The sequence below is a fragment of the Taudactylus pleione genome, unplaced genomic scaffold, assembly GCF_031769625.1.
Source record: "Taudactylus pleione unplaced genomic scaffold, aTauple2 ptg001027l, whole genome shotgun sequence".
Taxonomy (NCBI): domain Eukaryota; kingdom Metazoa; phylum Chordata; class Amphibia; order Anura; family Myobatrachidae; genus Taudactylus; species Taudactylus pleione.
In genome coordinates this window covers 989,794-1,006,413 of record NW_028285428.1, presented here as the reverse complement: position 1 = coordinate 1,006,413, position 16,620 = coordinate 989,794, and the positions used below count along the sequence as shown (strand labels likewise).

The window sequence follows — 16,620 nt, the reverse complement described above, 5'->3', positions numbered from 1 at the left end:
TAAAGCACATAATGAGTGATTGAATCATGCACTCACGACAAATGGGTGTGGCTTATCCTGCCTGTCCACATGGCACCACCCACATGTAAATATTTAAATTGCATTGTATTTCAACACGAGTATCTTCATCCAAAGCATTTAAGCAGTCCCTATTGCTGAACATGGGATGTAGTCTCACTATTTGTGGATCATGGGGAGGTCTAATAACATCTAGATTCTAGGAGGTATTAAAACGTACAGTACTGCCAGAAGACATATAACATTTACATACAATATGGATGAACATTTCATGACGAATGATGCCTTGCCCTCTGTAGCACGTGGAAAAAGAGACCAGATTGAATATATGTAGTGGAGTAACATTTCATCCGCAGGCAAAATGTCCAATCTTATAAAGATGGTTTTATTCAGCACAAACAGCTTTAAATACATAGTCCCATACAAGTAAGAAAACATTTGTCTCGTGAAAATGATATATCAAAGGTTTCATGTACAGGTTGCATAATGGCACAATAAAAAAAAAAAATGAAATGTCTTCAGATATTAAAAAAGACACGAGAAGTACGCTACGGCCTAAAACAGGTAAATTACCCACGTCCTAAAAATACTACATTATCCGAACAGGTACAGCGCTTTTCAAATTAGCCTTCTCCATCCTATAATTGTCGAGGAGAGATCCTTCATTCACGGTAGCACCATTGGAAGCGTTTGCCAGCTGCTTATCTATGAAATTAACTACCATATAAGGTAAAGTGTTCCACCCATCCGCTATCAGCAAGCCTCAGAGCACATTATCCTGCCACGTGTCTAAGGCCCACTTAGTAGCCAAAGGGCCAAGGTAGTGTTGAGCGAACACTACAAAGTTATAGTGTATTTGGATGATTTCACAGCACAGTATATATAAGTAAGGCTTTATAGATCAGAAGTGTTACAATACACAGAGCTATATTTCAGATTGAAGGGGATGCGGCTTCATGGTGGGATGGTTGTGAAATGCGTTGCCATGGGTTATACTGAATGCTGGATTATGATGGACATGCTGTGTCACAAACTGTAGCTTATTGGATAAATCACAGTCCAGTCTCTTCTAACTTTCTCTTATGGAGACGTCGGGCTCTAGAAGCTGCTGTTTTTTTAGGCAAACCAGCTTGATTTTCTCCCTAATGTGTTCCGCTGTGGAGGCCATGTCGCTTGGACTTCCAAAATACTGCTCGGTTCTGGAAAATAAGAGAGAATAATTTATTTTTATCATCTATTACATGTTAAAGTATTATTATAAGGCCTGTGTTTCCAAATATACTTTTCTTTTTTAAATGTCAATGTAAGCATTTGATGGCTATGGGTACTTTGAGTACTAGAATAAGAGACATCTATTTGTGGCATTCCTGAAGTGGAATTCAAGCCTACTTGGGTAACTGGCTCTAACCACTTTCTTGTAGTGTTGTATCAGGGGGGGGGGGAAATTCATTCTTTTTCTAGGTCTGGAAAATATCACATACACCAAAGTAGCTCGCTCTGGTTGCTTCTGGCTATTCAAAGCTCACCCATAGATTCCTATGGAAAAATAAACAGTACGTGCCAATTTATAAACTGCCATTGCAAACCGTTACAGAATAGTTCTCTATATGTTCCACCATCCTCTATTCTTGAAAGAGCTGGAGAGGCAAAGGCATGTGAAGATAAGCCTGTACAAATTCACATACCTTATTATAAATCAATTAAAACATAGCAGGAACATAAAATCCAAGTGGATGCCCACCAATCCGATTGTGAAATTCCTCTGGTGAAACTGGTTCAAAGCACAAAAGATACGCGCAAGATTCAAATATACTGGGGGCTCCTTGAACAGTGGTTACATTACAACAATGATTGAGCAAAGAATAGAAACCATTCTTTTTTTCATGAAGTAGTGAACAAACTCCCCCCCATGCTACGGCACGCGATCACAGATTCATCGCGCTGGAGACTGCAGCAACCTGGTTCAAGTGATTAGTGGAGGAATTAATAAACCATTCCTAAGCAGGGATGGTAATTATAACCACTGCTAAATAACCGTCAAAGACATTCACCTTGGGTTAACTACAGTAACTGCTTATATTGATAAAACTATCAGTGACTCCGGGGATGAAATCATGTAGACGCCACTTTCGCTTTTATAAAAAAAAGCTTGGTATTATGTAATTGAATGCTCACTATTTTACATATGCAACACATTTGCCAGTTTGCTATATGTTTAGAATACGGCACATTGAATGAGGTAGATATTGCAGTGAGGGTGCCCTCCTAGGCAAACGTTATAGACAAAATCCCATATAGAGCTATACAGCCCTTTTAAGGAAAAATCAGGCGGCACTCCCAACTCGTTTCGTCCCAGCAGGACTTCATCGAGGGGATGAAGTCCTGCTAGGATGAAACGCGTTTGTAGCTCCTACCTCTTGCCACATGAACTATTTTATTTCTTGAACTCAGAGAAGCATGCAAACCTTTTTTTTAAATACTTATTTCACTTTAATGTTTTTAAAAAAATAGTATTGATTCCTGTCTTGTTGTATTTTTGTCTATGTGATCCTTGGTGGAGCAGACAAATATTTAATGAATTGTGTTTATTTTTTTTTATCTTTATTTTTATTCTCTCACTTGTAATAAATTGTTGGATTTTTACTTAAAAATCAATGAGAAAAATAAATTTATATTCTTTCCACTTTACCTGCACTTTCTAATGTTAGATATATATCTTAAACACGCTGGTTGCTATTTATATCAATTTAACTATTTGCTACTCTAATTATAGTATCTAACCAATACTATATTCCTATTGATGTGAGCTGACGCCCTTATATCTGGGCATTGTGGTATGTCTACACTTGTATGTTTTAGGCAAATTTGTATTTCTAGTCTTGTGTTTTTATTATTTGGCCCTGTGCCATACTATATATACATATATATATATATATATATATATATATATATATATACACACACACCTTTATGCATAAGGATTTAAAATGTTTTAAAATTTTATATATGAATAATACACCATTGTTTACAGCTTTCTCCTCCTGTTTTGCTACTGCTAGACAGTGTACAGTGCACTCTAATACAGTACTTAATACTGCTAGACTGTGTACAGTGCACTCTGGGCCTTATCCAGTGATGTACGTTGTTGCAATGTTTACTCAGGTGAGCGAAAATAGTCAATCTGCGGATGCTTCTGAGTCCATCACCTTGGCAATACGCTGGTTGACAGTCGGCCATCGCCTGGGGTAGGTAACGGGAGAGAGCCAGCAAAAGCACGTAGATCACATGGCTCTGGCTTTTCCCGTACATGGGGCCATTCGGCGTCACCACATTGCTAATCAGAAGTCAGATTATCAAAGGTTCTGAGACGGATGCTGTCTCTTTGTATAAAGTCGCTTGGATAGGCGTCTCAATAGAAAACTTGGCGGCTGCTACGCCTGCAGATTCATTTTTTATTCTTACTATGTGGGCCGAGATTTTGGGATTTGTCGTTCAAGTATGTTGGTTGTTCTTCTGTTTATCCTGGATTGAGTCAGGATGGGACTATCACTTCAAGTCCTTGTTTCTAGGGTTTGTGACCTGGCTGGACTTATGTCTTGCAGCGAGTTACTGTGCCTAGTTGCTGTGAATTTGTATATTCTGTGTTATATGTGAGCCTGTAGTACTTACGGATTGTACTCTATTTTCTAACGCTGTGGGAGGGAGGAGTTGGTTTTTACTAGCCTAGGGTTACTTAGTTTTTTTTTTTGCCCTTATCATTTATCTTGTGTTTATATCCTCTATTTCAGTGTGAGAGGGTTAGGGTTTTAGGTAATTTAGAAAAGCTAGAGGTGGGCTGGGGGTTAGGGGATCCAAGTATGCCTAGGTTGGGGTTAGATTACACAGCGAGGGGGGTTATGGGGAGGTTTGTTTTGGGAGTATTTAATTTATTTATTTCAATATTTTAGTAGATATTTGCTTATGAGCAATGCGGTTGGTATGATTAAGATTATACTGATAGTGTATTTCAATATTTTGCTTCGCTTCCTCTAAGTATTTTTGTTTTCAAGATTTAATGGCGCCTTCGGGTTTGTGTATACTCCTTTATTGTGTTAGGGGGTTATGAGTAAATCCTGTAAATGTCGAATAGGCTTATTCGTTTTTATATGGACGCAAAACCATTTATATGAAGTATATTACTTGTATTGCCTGTCATGTTTATATATATATATAAAAAAAAATATTTCTCTTCATTTTTCCTTGTTTGTATACTGAAAAAAGTATTAATAAAATGACTGAATTAAAAAAAAAATGTTGCATATTTTCACACAGCAGCTGTGTACAGAGATGTTGCACCGATGGCGGCATTAGCGCAAATCTCTGAATCAGGCCCTCTGGTTGAAAGCCATAACCACTGTACACTAACCTGCCTGCAATAACCAATAAAGTACAGGGTATCCATCAAACCTTCTAAGGAAGACAAGTGGAGGTGTTTCCCATAGCAACCAATCAGATTCCAGCTATTTTATTGAATGTACTAGATGAACTGTAGCTTGAATCTGATTGGTTGCTATAGGCAAACCCTCCAACTCCTCATCATTAGAGAGGTTGATGAAGCTTCCCCTTATTGTCTTCAGCAATAGGATACTATTGGAGTAGGGAGATATTGAGATGGGTGCACAGTATTTTTACCATTAACCCCCCCTCCCCGCCCCCCCTATGTCTTGCTTTCACGTATGTACAGTATAGAGCATTAATCCATTAGCTAGCAGACAGCACGCTATAATCCAGAGCCATGCGAGCTGCACAGATACATGACGTACCCATCGGGATAAATTACAGGCACTGTTAACCTATCCAGCAGAGATTTCCCAACAGCTTCAACTTCATCAAACTGTTCGAAATCCATCACAGACTCCGGAAGGTCTGGGCTGTCCTGTAAAATCTGAAAGAAAGGATGAATTTATTATTATATTTTTTTTAAATGACTATTTAACTGACTATAAACACAGCATGATGGGGACAATAATTTTCCAAAAAGCACATTTTGTACTGCTTATGTCACTAAGTAAAGCAAGGTAACTCATTGTCTGATGTACGCGGTAAGAACTTTACCATAGGAGAGCTGTACATTTTTCACACTGACCCAATGTTTCATTTTAAATGATAAATTATATAAACAATTTTCTTTTCATTCCATTTCTGCTTCGATAGCGCGCTAATGCACATTGTGGAGGAGTGGTCTGAGTGCCATTATTTATTATCAGTCATTTATGTAGAGCAAACATATTACTGTACACAGGGGCCTGGTTCAGACATGTATGCACACCGGATGGTTTACGCATAACTCCGATGGCGGGATGATTGTACGCGCTCTGATGAGCAGGGCCCTCCCTATCTTGTCTTGTGCATGCTCTGTTTCCCCCACTGCTCTCTGCCAATCCCACTTTAAAAAAAATTCTGCACTGGTGTCACAACTGAAGCCATTTGCTTCCATCTTCAAATCCAGACACTATCCCAGTTATGTCACCTCCCCCGTTGAAATACTTATACAAGATATAGACTTCCAATTCCATTCCATAGACCCATTCCCCCATTATACCCCTCATTGACTATTGAAACTGCCTACTATCTGGCAACCCCCTCGCTCAACTCTTCCCACATTAATCCACCTGATCTTCCTCTCTTCCTGGTCCACAACTGCGGCACCACTCTGCAAATACACACACTGGCTCCCCGTGTCCTCCAGAATCCAACACAAATTACTCAACCTTTCCAACAAAGGCCTCAACACCACCAACCACTACATAGATCTCTAATCCCATATTAAAATACCCAATGTCCCTCCATCCGAGATCAATCTCTGAGCTGCTCCTCACCACTGGTAACCATCTCCCACTCCTACCTATAAGACTTCCCTGTGCTGCTACTCAATTATGGAGTTCCCACTGTCCCACAACCTTCAGATCTTCTGGAAAAACCCATCTATTTGCTATAGTTCACTCTACTCCAACCTATCCTACCCACACTATCGGACTCTCATGGCTGTCCCGATCCACACACACTCCCTTTGTTTCAGATGTGTTCTCCCATTTAGTGTGCAAGCTCTGTCATTAGCAGGGCCCTCCCAACAATTTGTTTTCATATTTGTATTTATTCTGTCTATCTTACATGTCCCTGTTTTTTGGACGTCCTATTTTCCCCACTGTCTGGCATTGCAGATCACTGTGGCACCTTCCAAGTTAACTACAAAGTAATTGTGACTCTGCATTAGAGAAGCTGTGACTATCTTGAAAAGGGGCACAAACAAATGTTCCATAATTTATGTTACAACACAAATTTAAAGAGACCATAATTGGTACTTATTTTATGTGAACCCATTTATTTTACTTGAGTAAATGTATTATTTTATTATTTATTTTTGAGCCCGCATTACAGAGCTGCAGTTCTAATCAATGTTCGTCTTAACGGCTTGTCACTATTCATTGTGGTGCAAAATACCGGTATTGCCACAAATGAGCTGGTAGTGCTGTTTATAGCGCAGGGAGCCTGTGGCAGGGTGATTTAGGAAATAGATGAGCAGCTAGCCTTACGGGAGTTCCAAATGCAGGACAGACAGGTACTGACTGGAAAACATGGTGCTTCCATAGAAATAACCAGGCTTCATACATCTAGCAATGATCAGAAGAAGCGAACATAAATTTGAAAACATTCAATAAGTTAAAAATGCAAAAAAAAAAAACCACCCAAAAACTTTTCTTTTAATAAAATATATGCTGGCAGGACTATTATAAAGGAGCATAATATAAATCATTACCAAACTCTTCATATAAAACTAAAATATATTTCAGCACAGTGTGCAAATGGAAGAAAATTGTATTGTACTGACAACGAGAACTGGCAAGAAAGGCTTCACAGAAGTACGCGACCTTTAGATGAATAGCACTTTGAGGAGTGGGTCAGATGCAAATGAATCTAACCTTTTCCGCATTTGAATGAAAAGCGAGAGCCATTTCCAACCGGTGCACCCTCTCTTCTGAGGTTATCGTAAACTGTTTCCATACTCTGTTCAGTTTCGGAAGTGTGTCCCCTGACGACCTTGACGTACACCGCAGAGACTGGCATAACACCACTGTGGCCTGCAGTAACTGTCGCCCGTAATCATATGTACTCTGTAAAAAAAAAAACAGAAGTGGAGAATAATTTACTGAAATCAAGAGGTCAAAATAAATTGGCTACAACGGGAAATGGTTCTTAATGCTAGAAACAATTCACAATTTTTTTTTTTTTTAAAGTTTATCTCGAATACTGTGTTCAGTTCTGGAGGCCATATCTCCAGAAGGATATTAATACATTACAGACTGTACAAAGAAGGGCCACTAAAATGGTGCAAGGTCTACACCACAAAACGTACCAGGAAAGACTAAAAGATCTTAATATGTATAGTTTGGAGCAGAGAAGGGAAAGGGGGGACATGATAGAAACGTTCAAATATATAAAGGGTTTAACCAGGTAAAGGAAGGAGACATTCTTCAAAGAAACAAAAGTATTAGAACAAGAGGACATGTTCTGAAACTGTAGGGTGGTAGGTTCAGGGGAAATTTGAGGAAAATTACTTCACAGAAAGGGTAGTGGACAAGTGGAATAGCCCCCATCAGAGGTGGTAGAGGCTAAGACAGTAGAGCTAGTTAAACATGAATGGGATAGACATAAGGATATCCTTCAGAAGAAGAAGAAGTAAGGATCAATAAGGGTTGAGGTAACAATATGTTTAAAAATGGGGCAGACTAGATGGGCCAAGTGGTTCTTATCTGCCTTCAAATTATATGTTTCTATGACTTCAGCTATAGGTTGGAACATGTAAAATTCTATTCATACAAGTTATTTCCAGTGTAGAATGGCCTAACTATGTGATATGACACAGTGTGTAATAGGAGAATAGGAAATAAGATAATAGGAAGTTGTCCTAGTCTAACTTGAAGCAAGTTTAATCTCACAGGAATAGGCTGGGTACAAACAACAATGATATACACACATATATACAAAAATATATTAAACTATACTCGTACATAGATAAAAACATTTTTAGAAACACCTGGGTAAATGTGGGACTACTAAATGCAAGGTGAGGCCCATTCATTACTAAGGACTATTACTGTATACTAGCTGGGATACCCGACGTTGCCCGGGTTGAAGAATGGACCTTGAAGTATATCTGCAGCCTTCATTTTTTACATTGTCCTCGCCTATAACCTCATTCCATTAATCCTGAAAAGGACCCCACTGTTTGCTAACATGGTTTCACTGAGATATAAAAGTGTTGTTTGTTTTTCCATTAGGAGACAGGATGGAAAGGCTGTTGGAAGACTATTTGGAATGGGGTATAGAGTGACTTACAGGACAGAAATCAGTATACAGTAGCTTCCCAAATCGCTGCAGAACAGAAATCACTGGTGAGTAGAAATCTCAGCAGACCAACATTGGAGACCATGACATACAGATATGTCCATATACAACTATCCTCCGTGCGCTACAAGACGCGCCACACATAACTAGGGAGCTGTGTGTGACTCGGTAGCGCAGAGTCTTTTCGTGCGACTTTTTTGCCTTCAAATGTGTCTTATTCACATAGCGATGCGAATAGTTAGCACAAGCAGCTTTTGTTGATTAAAATTATATGCAGCATGTCTATGTTCTGCGTGCAAGAGCAAGAGTATCTGCATGCGAAATGCTACGTTCGTGTTACAGCCGTTGACACTGTAACGTAGCATTTCACATGCAGTTACACCCACAGTTGCTCACAGAATATAGACATGTTGCATATCATTTTAATCAGCAGAAGCTGCTTGTGCTAACTATTCACATCGCTATGCGAATAAGAGGCATTTGAAGGTAAAAAGTTGAAATGACGCTCGGGGCTAAGGCACGTCTAGAAGGGCTGTTTAGCACGGAAGGAGGCTAGATATACTGTATGTGGACATATGTATGAAAATGTGATTAGAGGAAATTATTAACTGTCAGTGCAGGTGCAGTGTGACAGTTGATCCTCCGACTCACTGCTCTTCCTTTGGAGCTCTGCCTGCCCCCCACTGGTACATATCAGCCTGTGGCTTCAGATCAGTGCAGTTTTAGGCACTGGAAGATATCCTGAGCGAACTTGCTTAAACCAAAATTTCAAATCAGAAACTCCACGGCCTACTTGGTGGGCACCTTGTAGAGCTCCATGGTCCTGACTAACTTCAAATATAGCCAGAAACTTAATCCTGGTCAAACTACACCACTATGTCAAATTTGGTGTAGCTAGGTACAAAACTCTGGCTTGTTAAGCATGACACTGATGTTATCCCTATGACATGGATCTGCCCCCAATCCGGCATTTATGGGATATATTGGAACAATGCCTGAGACAGCTTATTCCACCCCAACTAACCAGTCAGTTGAGTGAGTTGTCAGAAGGAATGGAGCTATACCAATCCTACACATTTTCATACATCAGTACACTCCATGCCATGGTGCGAACAGACTGCACATGGCGGGCTCAACAATCTGTCAAGTGATTTTATACGTGCGTGTTTTCATCTGTCTGTTCACTGCATATGTACGTATTACACACCCTGCCGATTAACTTCATATACTCACAACACATAGGCACCTTTCAAGTGTCACTGTAAACTCCAAATCATAGGGATGAACTAAATGAAGTTCATTGATTTTCTCACACAATGATTGAGATGGTTAAAGTAGGGGGATTGTGCATATAGCAAATTTATACGTTCCGCGTCCATCTATGAGTTGACTATTAAACATACTTTTTAGCACCAGTGGTTGTGTTTATAGAGTACATTACAGATTCATTGTAGCTGGTACACATACGAGGGATCCATTTTGTACTTTGGGAACGTCTGAGCAAATCTGTCCACATAATGTGGAAAAGCAGCAACTAACAATATACACTTATTAACCAAACTTTGGAGTCCCAATTACATGCACAATATACCGTATATGAAACAATTATACACATTATTTGGGAAAACCTGCTATTTACCTGAGCAACATCCACAAATTTCCTATGCTTTTCTATCAAGATCTTGGTTTCTTGGCTGTCGTCCCCCAGCCTTGTGTGTGTCTTTAGCAAGGCATCCAGCAACTCATTTAGCCATTCTACCGCCTAGAAAACCAGAGATGACACGTATACAAATAAATACTTATTCAATATTTAGACAAACCGACACAAAAAATAAATTCATCCCTGGTCAAATATTCAAAGTGCACCAATCATTCTGAGCTGGAACGCCGCAAGCATCAATGCGCTACATAGTAGGATGTGCATGCGTTCTCGCTCCCTGCACCTCACGGTCAGTGTACAGTAATAGGAGTATAAGGTCCTAATCTGGGTAGAGGTGTGTGAGCTGTTCCATGTGAGAATGACCTGTCTTCCCCTCACGCTGCCCATCATTCCCACTAATCAGTGGTTCTCAAACTCGGTCCTCAGGAGCCCACATAGTTCACGTTTTCCAGGTCACCCAGCAGGTGCACAGGTGTATTCAATACTCACTGACACATTTTAAAAGATCCCCAGGTGAAGCTAATTATTTCACTTGCGATTCTGTGAGGAGCCCTGCAAAACATGTTCTGTTTGGGATCCTGAGGACCAAGTTTGAGAACCTGTGCACTAAATCATTGGTCACCAGTTCTCCCCGCAGGGACTGATGGACGAGGTCTAGTTATGTAATAGTGCATGACAGCATCAGGCTGCAGAAACCCTGTATTCGGAACTATATAATAAATGGTTTATAGGTAACATGCATGTCTTGCACAATAGTTATTTTATGCAAGAGGAGCATAGTTAATGGTGAGGACACTAGGACAGTCAGGGAAGTAGGAGCTTATCTATCTTGCATTTCTGTGGAACTGGGAGGGGACGGGTACGGGGACGGGGGGTGATTCAGCACTGGACGGAATTGCAAAGCTGCATGCAAGCAACTTTGCAATACCGTCCTTGCTATTATGTTAATTCAGCAGGAGGTGTCATGCCTCCTGCATGCATTAATGATCTGAGCTGCATCCACAGCCACACCATCTGATCCTCTGCGTGAACCTTGTCCAGCTGAGTGGCCATGGGGTCACACAGACCAGGCATCGCAGATGAGGGAAATAGGCCAGGAAAACTCAGTCTGCTGACAGAGATCCTGGCCTCTTGCCTCCCCTCTCAACAGCGGCAACACGCCTCGTTTTGGAAAATGGAGGCAGTCGCCGCCCCAAAAGGCATCAGACTGTCAATCATTGACAGTCTGCTGCCTCTCTGCATCCGAACACGCAGAACGGGTCCTGTGCACGAGCAGATTCCTGACTATCGGGAATCTGCGTTCAGCATAGCATGTAGCTGAATTTTAATTTTTTATTTTTTTTTCCTGGGCTCCAGGGGCTGCACAGAGAAGAGAGTGAGCATGCCTCTGTCCTAATGAATCACATCATAACCCACACCCAGAGAGGCTTGCACTATGCCCAGAATTAATCCTGCTCCATAAATTAATGTTTGCAGTCACCACGCACATGACTAAGTATGACCTGACCAGTAACGTACAGTGCCCAAATCCCTCACAGCAGACCGGGCTTGTGACTTCTCTACAGCTGGAGTCCTCCAGACCTGCGACTCCAGCAATTTGTCACTCGTTCTGGAATTTGTTATATATACTTCCATGGCAAGGATAACATTTACCACAGATTTTATTAGCACCTTTATCTCACCTTTTCATCTAGACTGAAAAGGTCACTTATAAACATGCAAAAATGTACCTCCATAGCACATAGGGGATGTTGCAGTGTCACATGCCCACTTGTATGACAAGTGTATGGATCTATATGTTAAAACTTAAGCTCCTGTGGCGGGAGGTGTGTTCAATGCGGCATTCCTATCTAAATGCAGAATGAGTGCAGGAGCGTGCGTCATTGCATATCCATATGCAAAAATGAGTTTTCATTTTATAGAATGAGATATGGATGAAGGGGTGAAGAGGGAGTGCGCTATATATATATATATATATATATATATATATAAACAGCAATTACTGTCCACGTTTTTAGCAACATCGGCTTCATTATTTATTAGGGATGTGCAGGCTCAGATAGGTTCGAATTTGCACGGCGAGTTCGGATTTTTCCCTCCAAAAATCGGGTCTCAGAAAGAGGCAAAACATCATCTTTCATGGACAAACATCATCATTCCTGGACAAAAGTCCATGATGTGTTGTCCTGAGGAAAATGTGAATTAAAAACATTGAAACGTTGACCTGATACGCTGTTCAGTGGTGGATTTATGTCTGGAGTGCCACACCTGTGATTGTTATACTACATGATTTTGTGAAGGCACACAGCACAGTTATAATTGAATGAAGGAATGCCGGACCCTGGAGTACACACACATTATATATATATATATTTATAATTTAGGGGTGAGCGGATTCGGTTCTACTCGGTTCCTTTCGGTTTTAAAACCGAATTTTATTGGCTATCCAAAACTCGTGACAGCTGATACCCAATAAGATTCGTTTTTTAAATCCGAACGGAACCGAGTAGAACCGAATCCGCTCACCCATAGATAGATATATATCTATCTATCTATCTGGTAATAACAATAAGTGGTAATCGGTATTAGAAGCATGCTTGTGTGCTGCAAGTTCTGAGTTATCTAACACTCTCCGTAGGATCAGCTCTCCTGCCCACCCCACCCTTATGAATGGATATCTCATGAGCATAAAGCACACTTATAAGTACACAGGTGGCCATGTAACAAAAACCTCTAAATACAAAAGTGACATGTACTATAGACCATTGCAGTAGGGATGCGCCGATTCTGTATCGATATGGAATTGGCTTGTGTCTATTGTGTAAAAACATCATGATAGCTCGTGCTGCGCATGAAGATTAGCATTATCCACTGCCTCTGGGTTGAGGAGGGTAGGAAAATGCAGCCGAGTGGCCCTTAGAGATCTCTGTCAAATCTAGAATTGATTCACCTGATATATATTGACCACTGCATAGCGCGTGGTGTATCACACAGCGTGGGAATATCGATGGTTTAAAAACATTGGGGATCGACGCCCATCCCTATGTTACAGTATACAGTGTCTCTCTCTCTCTCTCTCTCTCTCTCAAGAAATAAATAATGCTGGAACAGACATATTTCAAGAGAACAATCCTAAAAAATAACTTGGCAGAAGCAACAGTTCTAAAGTGATAATAGGTGGAATTAAGTCATTAACTAATTTGTTCCTGGTGGGACCCACATTCCTACAAAAGTGTGCGTAGCCTGAAATGACAGGGGTAATTCTATAGATCAGCATGTGGGTGTACACCTATATACGTGTATGTGCAAGGCCATGTGCGTGTGCAAGAAACAGACAATGGGGTCTATTCACTTAAAATGTAGAAAGATAAGTCCCAGCCACTCAGCTCCTAACTGTCAGTTTACAGGATGTGTTTGAAAAATGACAGTTAGGAGCTGATTTGGCTGGGACTTATCTTTCTCCATTTTATCTCTCACCAAGGCTTAGTGAATAGACCCGTATATAGCACGACCTTTATTATAAAATCTATCTATTCTGCAAGGAGACGGCGCTTGTTTTAAAAGCTTGCAATCTAACCTGACTCCCCCCCGGATGATATAAGTTGCCTATTTTATCTTCAGCTGAAATAAGTACAGCGTTTTAAGAAATGGAAAAGCTAAATAATAATCAACAATTACTGTCCACGTTTTTCCATCATCTGCTTCATTATTTATCAAGTGACTTCTCTTTTCTTTCCTTCCTTTCGTATTTATTTTGCCGCTAATTTGATTGTATGTAATGAATCTGAATACCCACCGCTGTCTGGCAGACAGAACAAGGCGTCTGGGCTGTTAGAAGGGCCTTAGACTAGGACAGGAACAGATGGTCTTATGGGCAGTAGGAAGTGCGAGTGTGAGCAATCTGGGGGCACAAGGCTGAGCAGTGATTTAATGTGGCCTGGAAACAGGGTGACCCCATACTGAATACTGCACAGACCCATAGCTACACAGCGTAATTTAGTCTTCATCAGGGACATCCAATATTTTGCATCTCAGGAGTAAAACTGATAAAAACAAGAAAATTTCACAAATGATTCTAATCTTAAAAACTATATATATAAAAATATGCAATATACAAGCTTGTCTACCTACTGTAGCAAACCAGGGATCAATCATTATATGGTAGTGGGGCATTACGGAAGTCGTCGCATTATATGGTAGTGGGGCATTACGGAAGTCGTCGCATTATATGGTAGTGGGGCATTACGGAAGTCGTCGCATTATATGGTAGTGGGGCATTACGGAAGTCGTCGCATTATATGGTAGTGGGGCATTACGGAAGTCGTCGTTTAGCAACAATGAACAGATCTGGAACGCCAATGCTCATTTGAATGTACCATATTATAGCATCCCTAAAGCTATAGTTGTATTACTGCTTACTTGAGCTGCGTCTTCTTCACACTTAAATAGTTGAACCATCTGTAACATTTTTAACCTCCGGACGTCCACCATGTCTTCACACCTGTGAGGAGAATTAACATTTCACTAACGAAAATCTACCCATTCACAAGACATTATACGGACGGTGTCATACAGTCCAATCGCCAGGAAATGAAGTATGATGCGTTTATTTGTCTTTTCCACTTTATATCAGGCGTATTTGAGCTGATGAGTGTCCAAATTACAATTCACTGGACCATATAAAGTACACAAACGTTTGGACATACACAACTTTGTTAAAAATGTAAATGTGCAGTTTTATCCCCTTTGCATATTTTCTCCCCAAATCTTATGGTATAAAGGCAGGTATCCACTTGCCGATTAAAATGAGCGATTGAACGGTAACGATATCGTTATCGTTCAATCGCTCATTAATCTTAACGTATTGTGTGTACACATGAGCCGAAACACTGAACGATATATTGTTCACTGGCTGTATGAATGATATATCGTCCAGTGTGTACCTAGCATAAGCCACATGCAACTCCTTATGCAGTCGTATTCGGGATACAGATATTTTGCTAAGGGAATGCTAATGCGACACGACATCGTTCAATCGCTCATTAATCGTACACAAATCGGGCATGAAAATGTCGGAACCGACCAGCGATGTGTACTCCTGCTGGTCGTTTCCGACATCAATCATCGCCTGAACATGCCGGTCAACCTGCAGATAACGACAGATTGGCCATGTTCGGGGATGAGGGAGGGTGCCTACACTGAGCGACATATCGTTCAGTGTAGGCACTACAGGGGAAGAGGAACGACTGTACGATTTCAATGTTGTAATCGTACGGTCGTTACACTATCTGCAAGTGGATATGCACCTTTACTCTTTACACTACTAGTAGCGTCATCTAGCCGCCAGGTTCTGTGTTAGCTGCTAACACTCGCTTATTTTTAGTGTAGGAAAAGTTAGCAAATTTTTTTATAGCGAGGCAAACAAAAAAAGTGAATCTTTCTTACCATAATAAAAGAAAATGTGCACAGACGGAACTGCTCAGCTAATCCTATATGGAGAGTGGTGCTGGAAACTGAACACATACCCATGCATATATAGAATTAAACATATGTGTGAACATTTCATAGTGCAGAGTTGGGGGTTTCATGCGGCTCTCTGAGTCTTCATCTGTGGCCTCCTCACCTCCTTCCTGATTTATTGTCCGATTTGTTGGCTATAACTTGCTACACCTGTTATCTTCCATTAGAATGCTTGCAGATATGTTAGAACAAATAGATGTCTCTTCCTTAAGGTGGGTACACACCTGACAGATATATCTGCAGATGATGGTCGTTCATATACACTGAACGGCCATCATCTGCTTGTGCCCTCGGGACCCAGTGGTGGGACTGGCGGCCGGGTCAGGGGCGTGTTACGCCACCTTCCCTATGACTGCCGCTGTGTGTGTACGGGCGATCTGCCGCCCACCCGTACACACCTGCCGATGGACAGATATGTCTGCAGACATATCTGTTGATCGGCTGTGCAGCACAGGCAATGCGATATGTCGGTGAACGACGACGTTCACCGACATATCGCGGGTACACACTGGCCGATGTGCAGCAGATGTATTGGCCGATCAATTGATCGCGCAATGTATCTGTCAGTGTGTACCCAGCATTAGATTAAATGTATAATTTTCATTTATTGTTGAAATGAAAAGATAATGTGCAACCCTTTCGTAGGTTAAAGGGCCCTTGAAGTGTATCATGTTGCATATCCGTTTTATAGAGGGCTTTAAGGGACGTCCACAAACGGTAAAACACATCACAATGTATTAATGCCTCTCAGTCTACCAAATGTTAAGCTAATGCATAACACACTACAGAAGCAAATGGGAATGCTTACTATATGGTTGACAAGTACTGGACAATTCCACTTTTTAAATCAACCATGAATTTCAACTGAAAGGCCAACTTTTCCCGTCATTACCTTGTGACTTGGAAAAGTCACTTTCCCCATCATCCCCCATTGAGAAGAATGAGTGTAAGCTTCATTGTGCCTGAAACAGTCTATGTATAGTGCAGAATAACACAACGATAACCTCACATTAACACGCACACACCCGGCAGTACAC

At 40.9% G+C, this 16,620-nt stretch overlaps 1 protein-coding gene across 1 annotated transcript in view; it reads right to left on the bottom strand.

Annotated features, from left to right (window-relative positions):
- Positions 1 to 382: 382 nt before the first annotated feature.
- SESTD1 (SEC14 and spectrin domain containing 1) overlaps positions 383 to 16,620 on the bottom strand; it is a 156,375-nt gene continuing 140,137 nt past the window's right edge. Inside the window, exons 14-18 of the mRNA XM_088461204.1 lie at positions 14,483 to 14,564; positions 10,043 to 10,165; positions 6,978 to 7,169; positions 4,821 to 4,942; positions 383 to 1,217 (exon numbers count right to left, since the gene is read on the bottom strand). Coding sequence (XP_088317330.1) covers positions 1,088 to 1,217; positions 4,821 to 4,942; positions 6,978 to 7,169; positions 10,043 to 10,165; positions 14,483 to 14,564 — 649 coding nt within the window. The 3' untranslated portion in view covers positions 383 to 1,087. The remainder of the gene's footprint in view (positions 1,218 to 4,820; positions 4,943 to 6,977; positions 7,170 to 10,042; positions 10,166 to 14,482; positions 14,565 to 16,620) is intronic.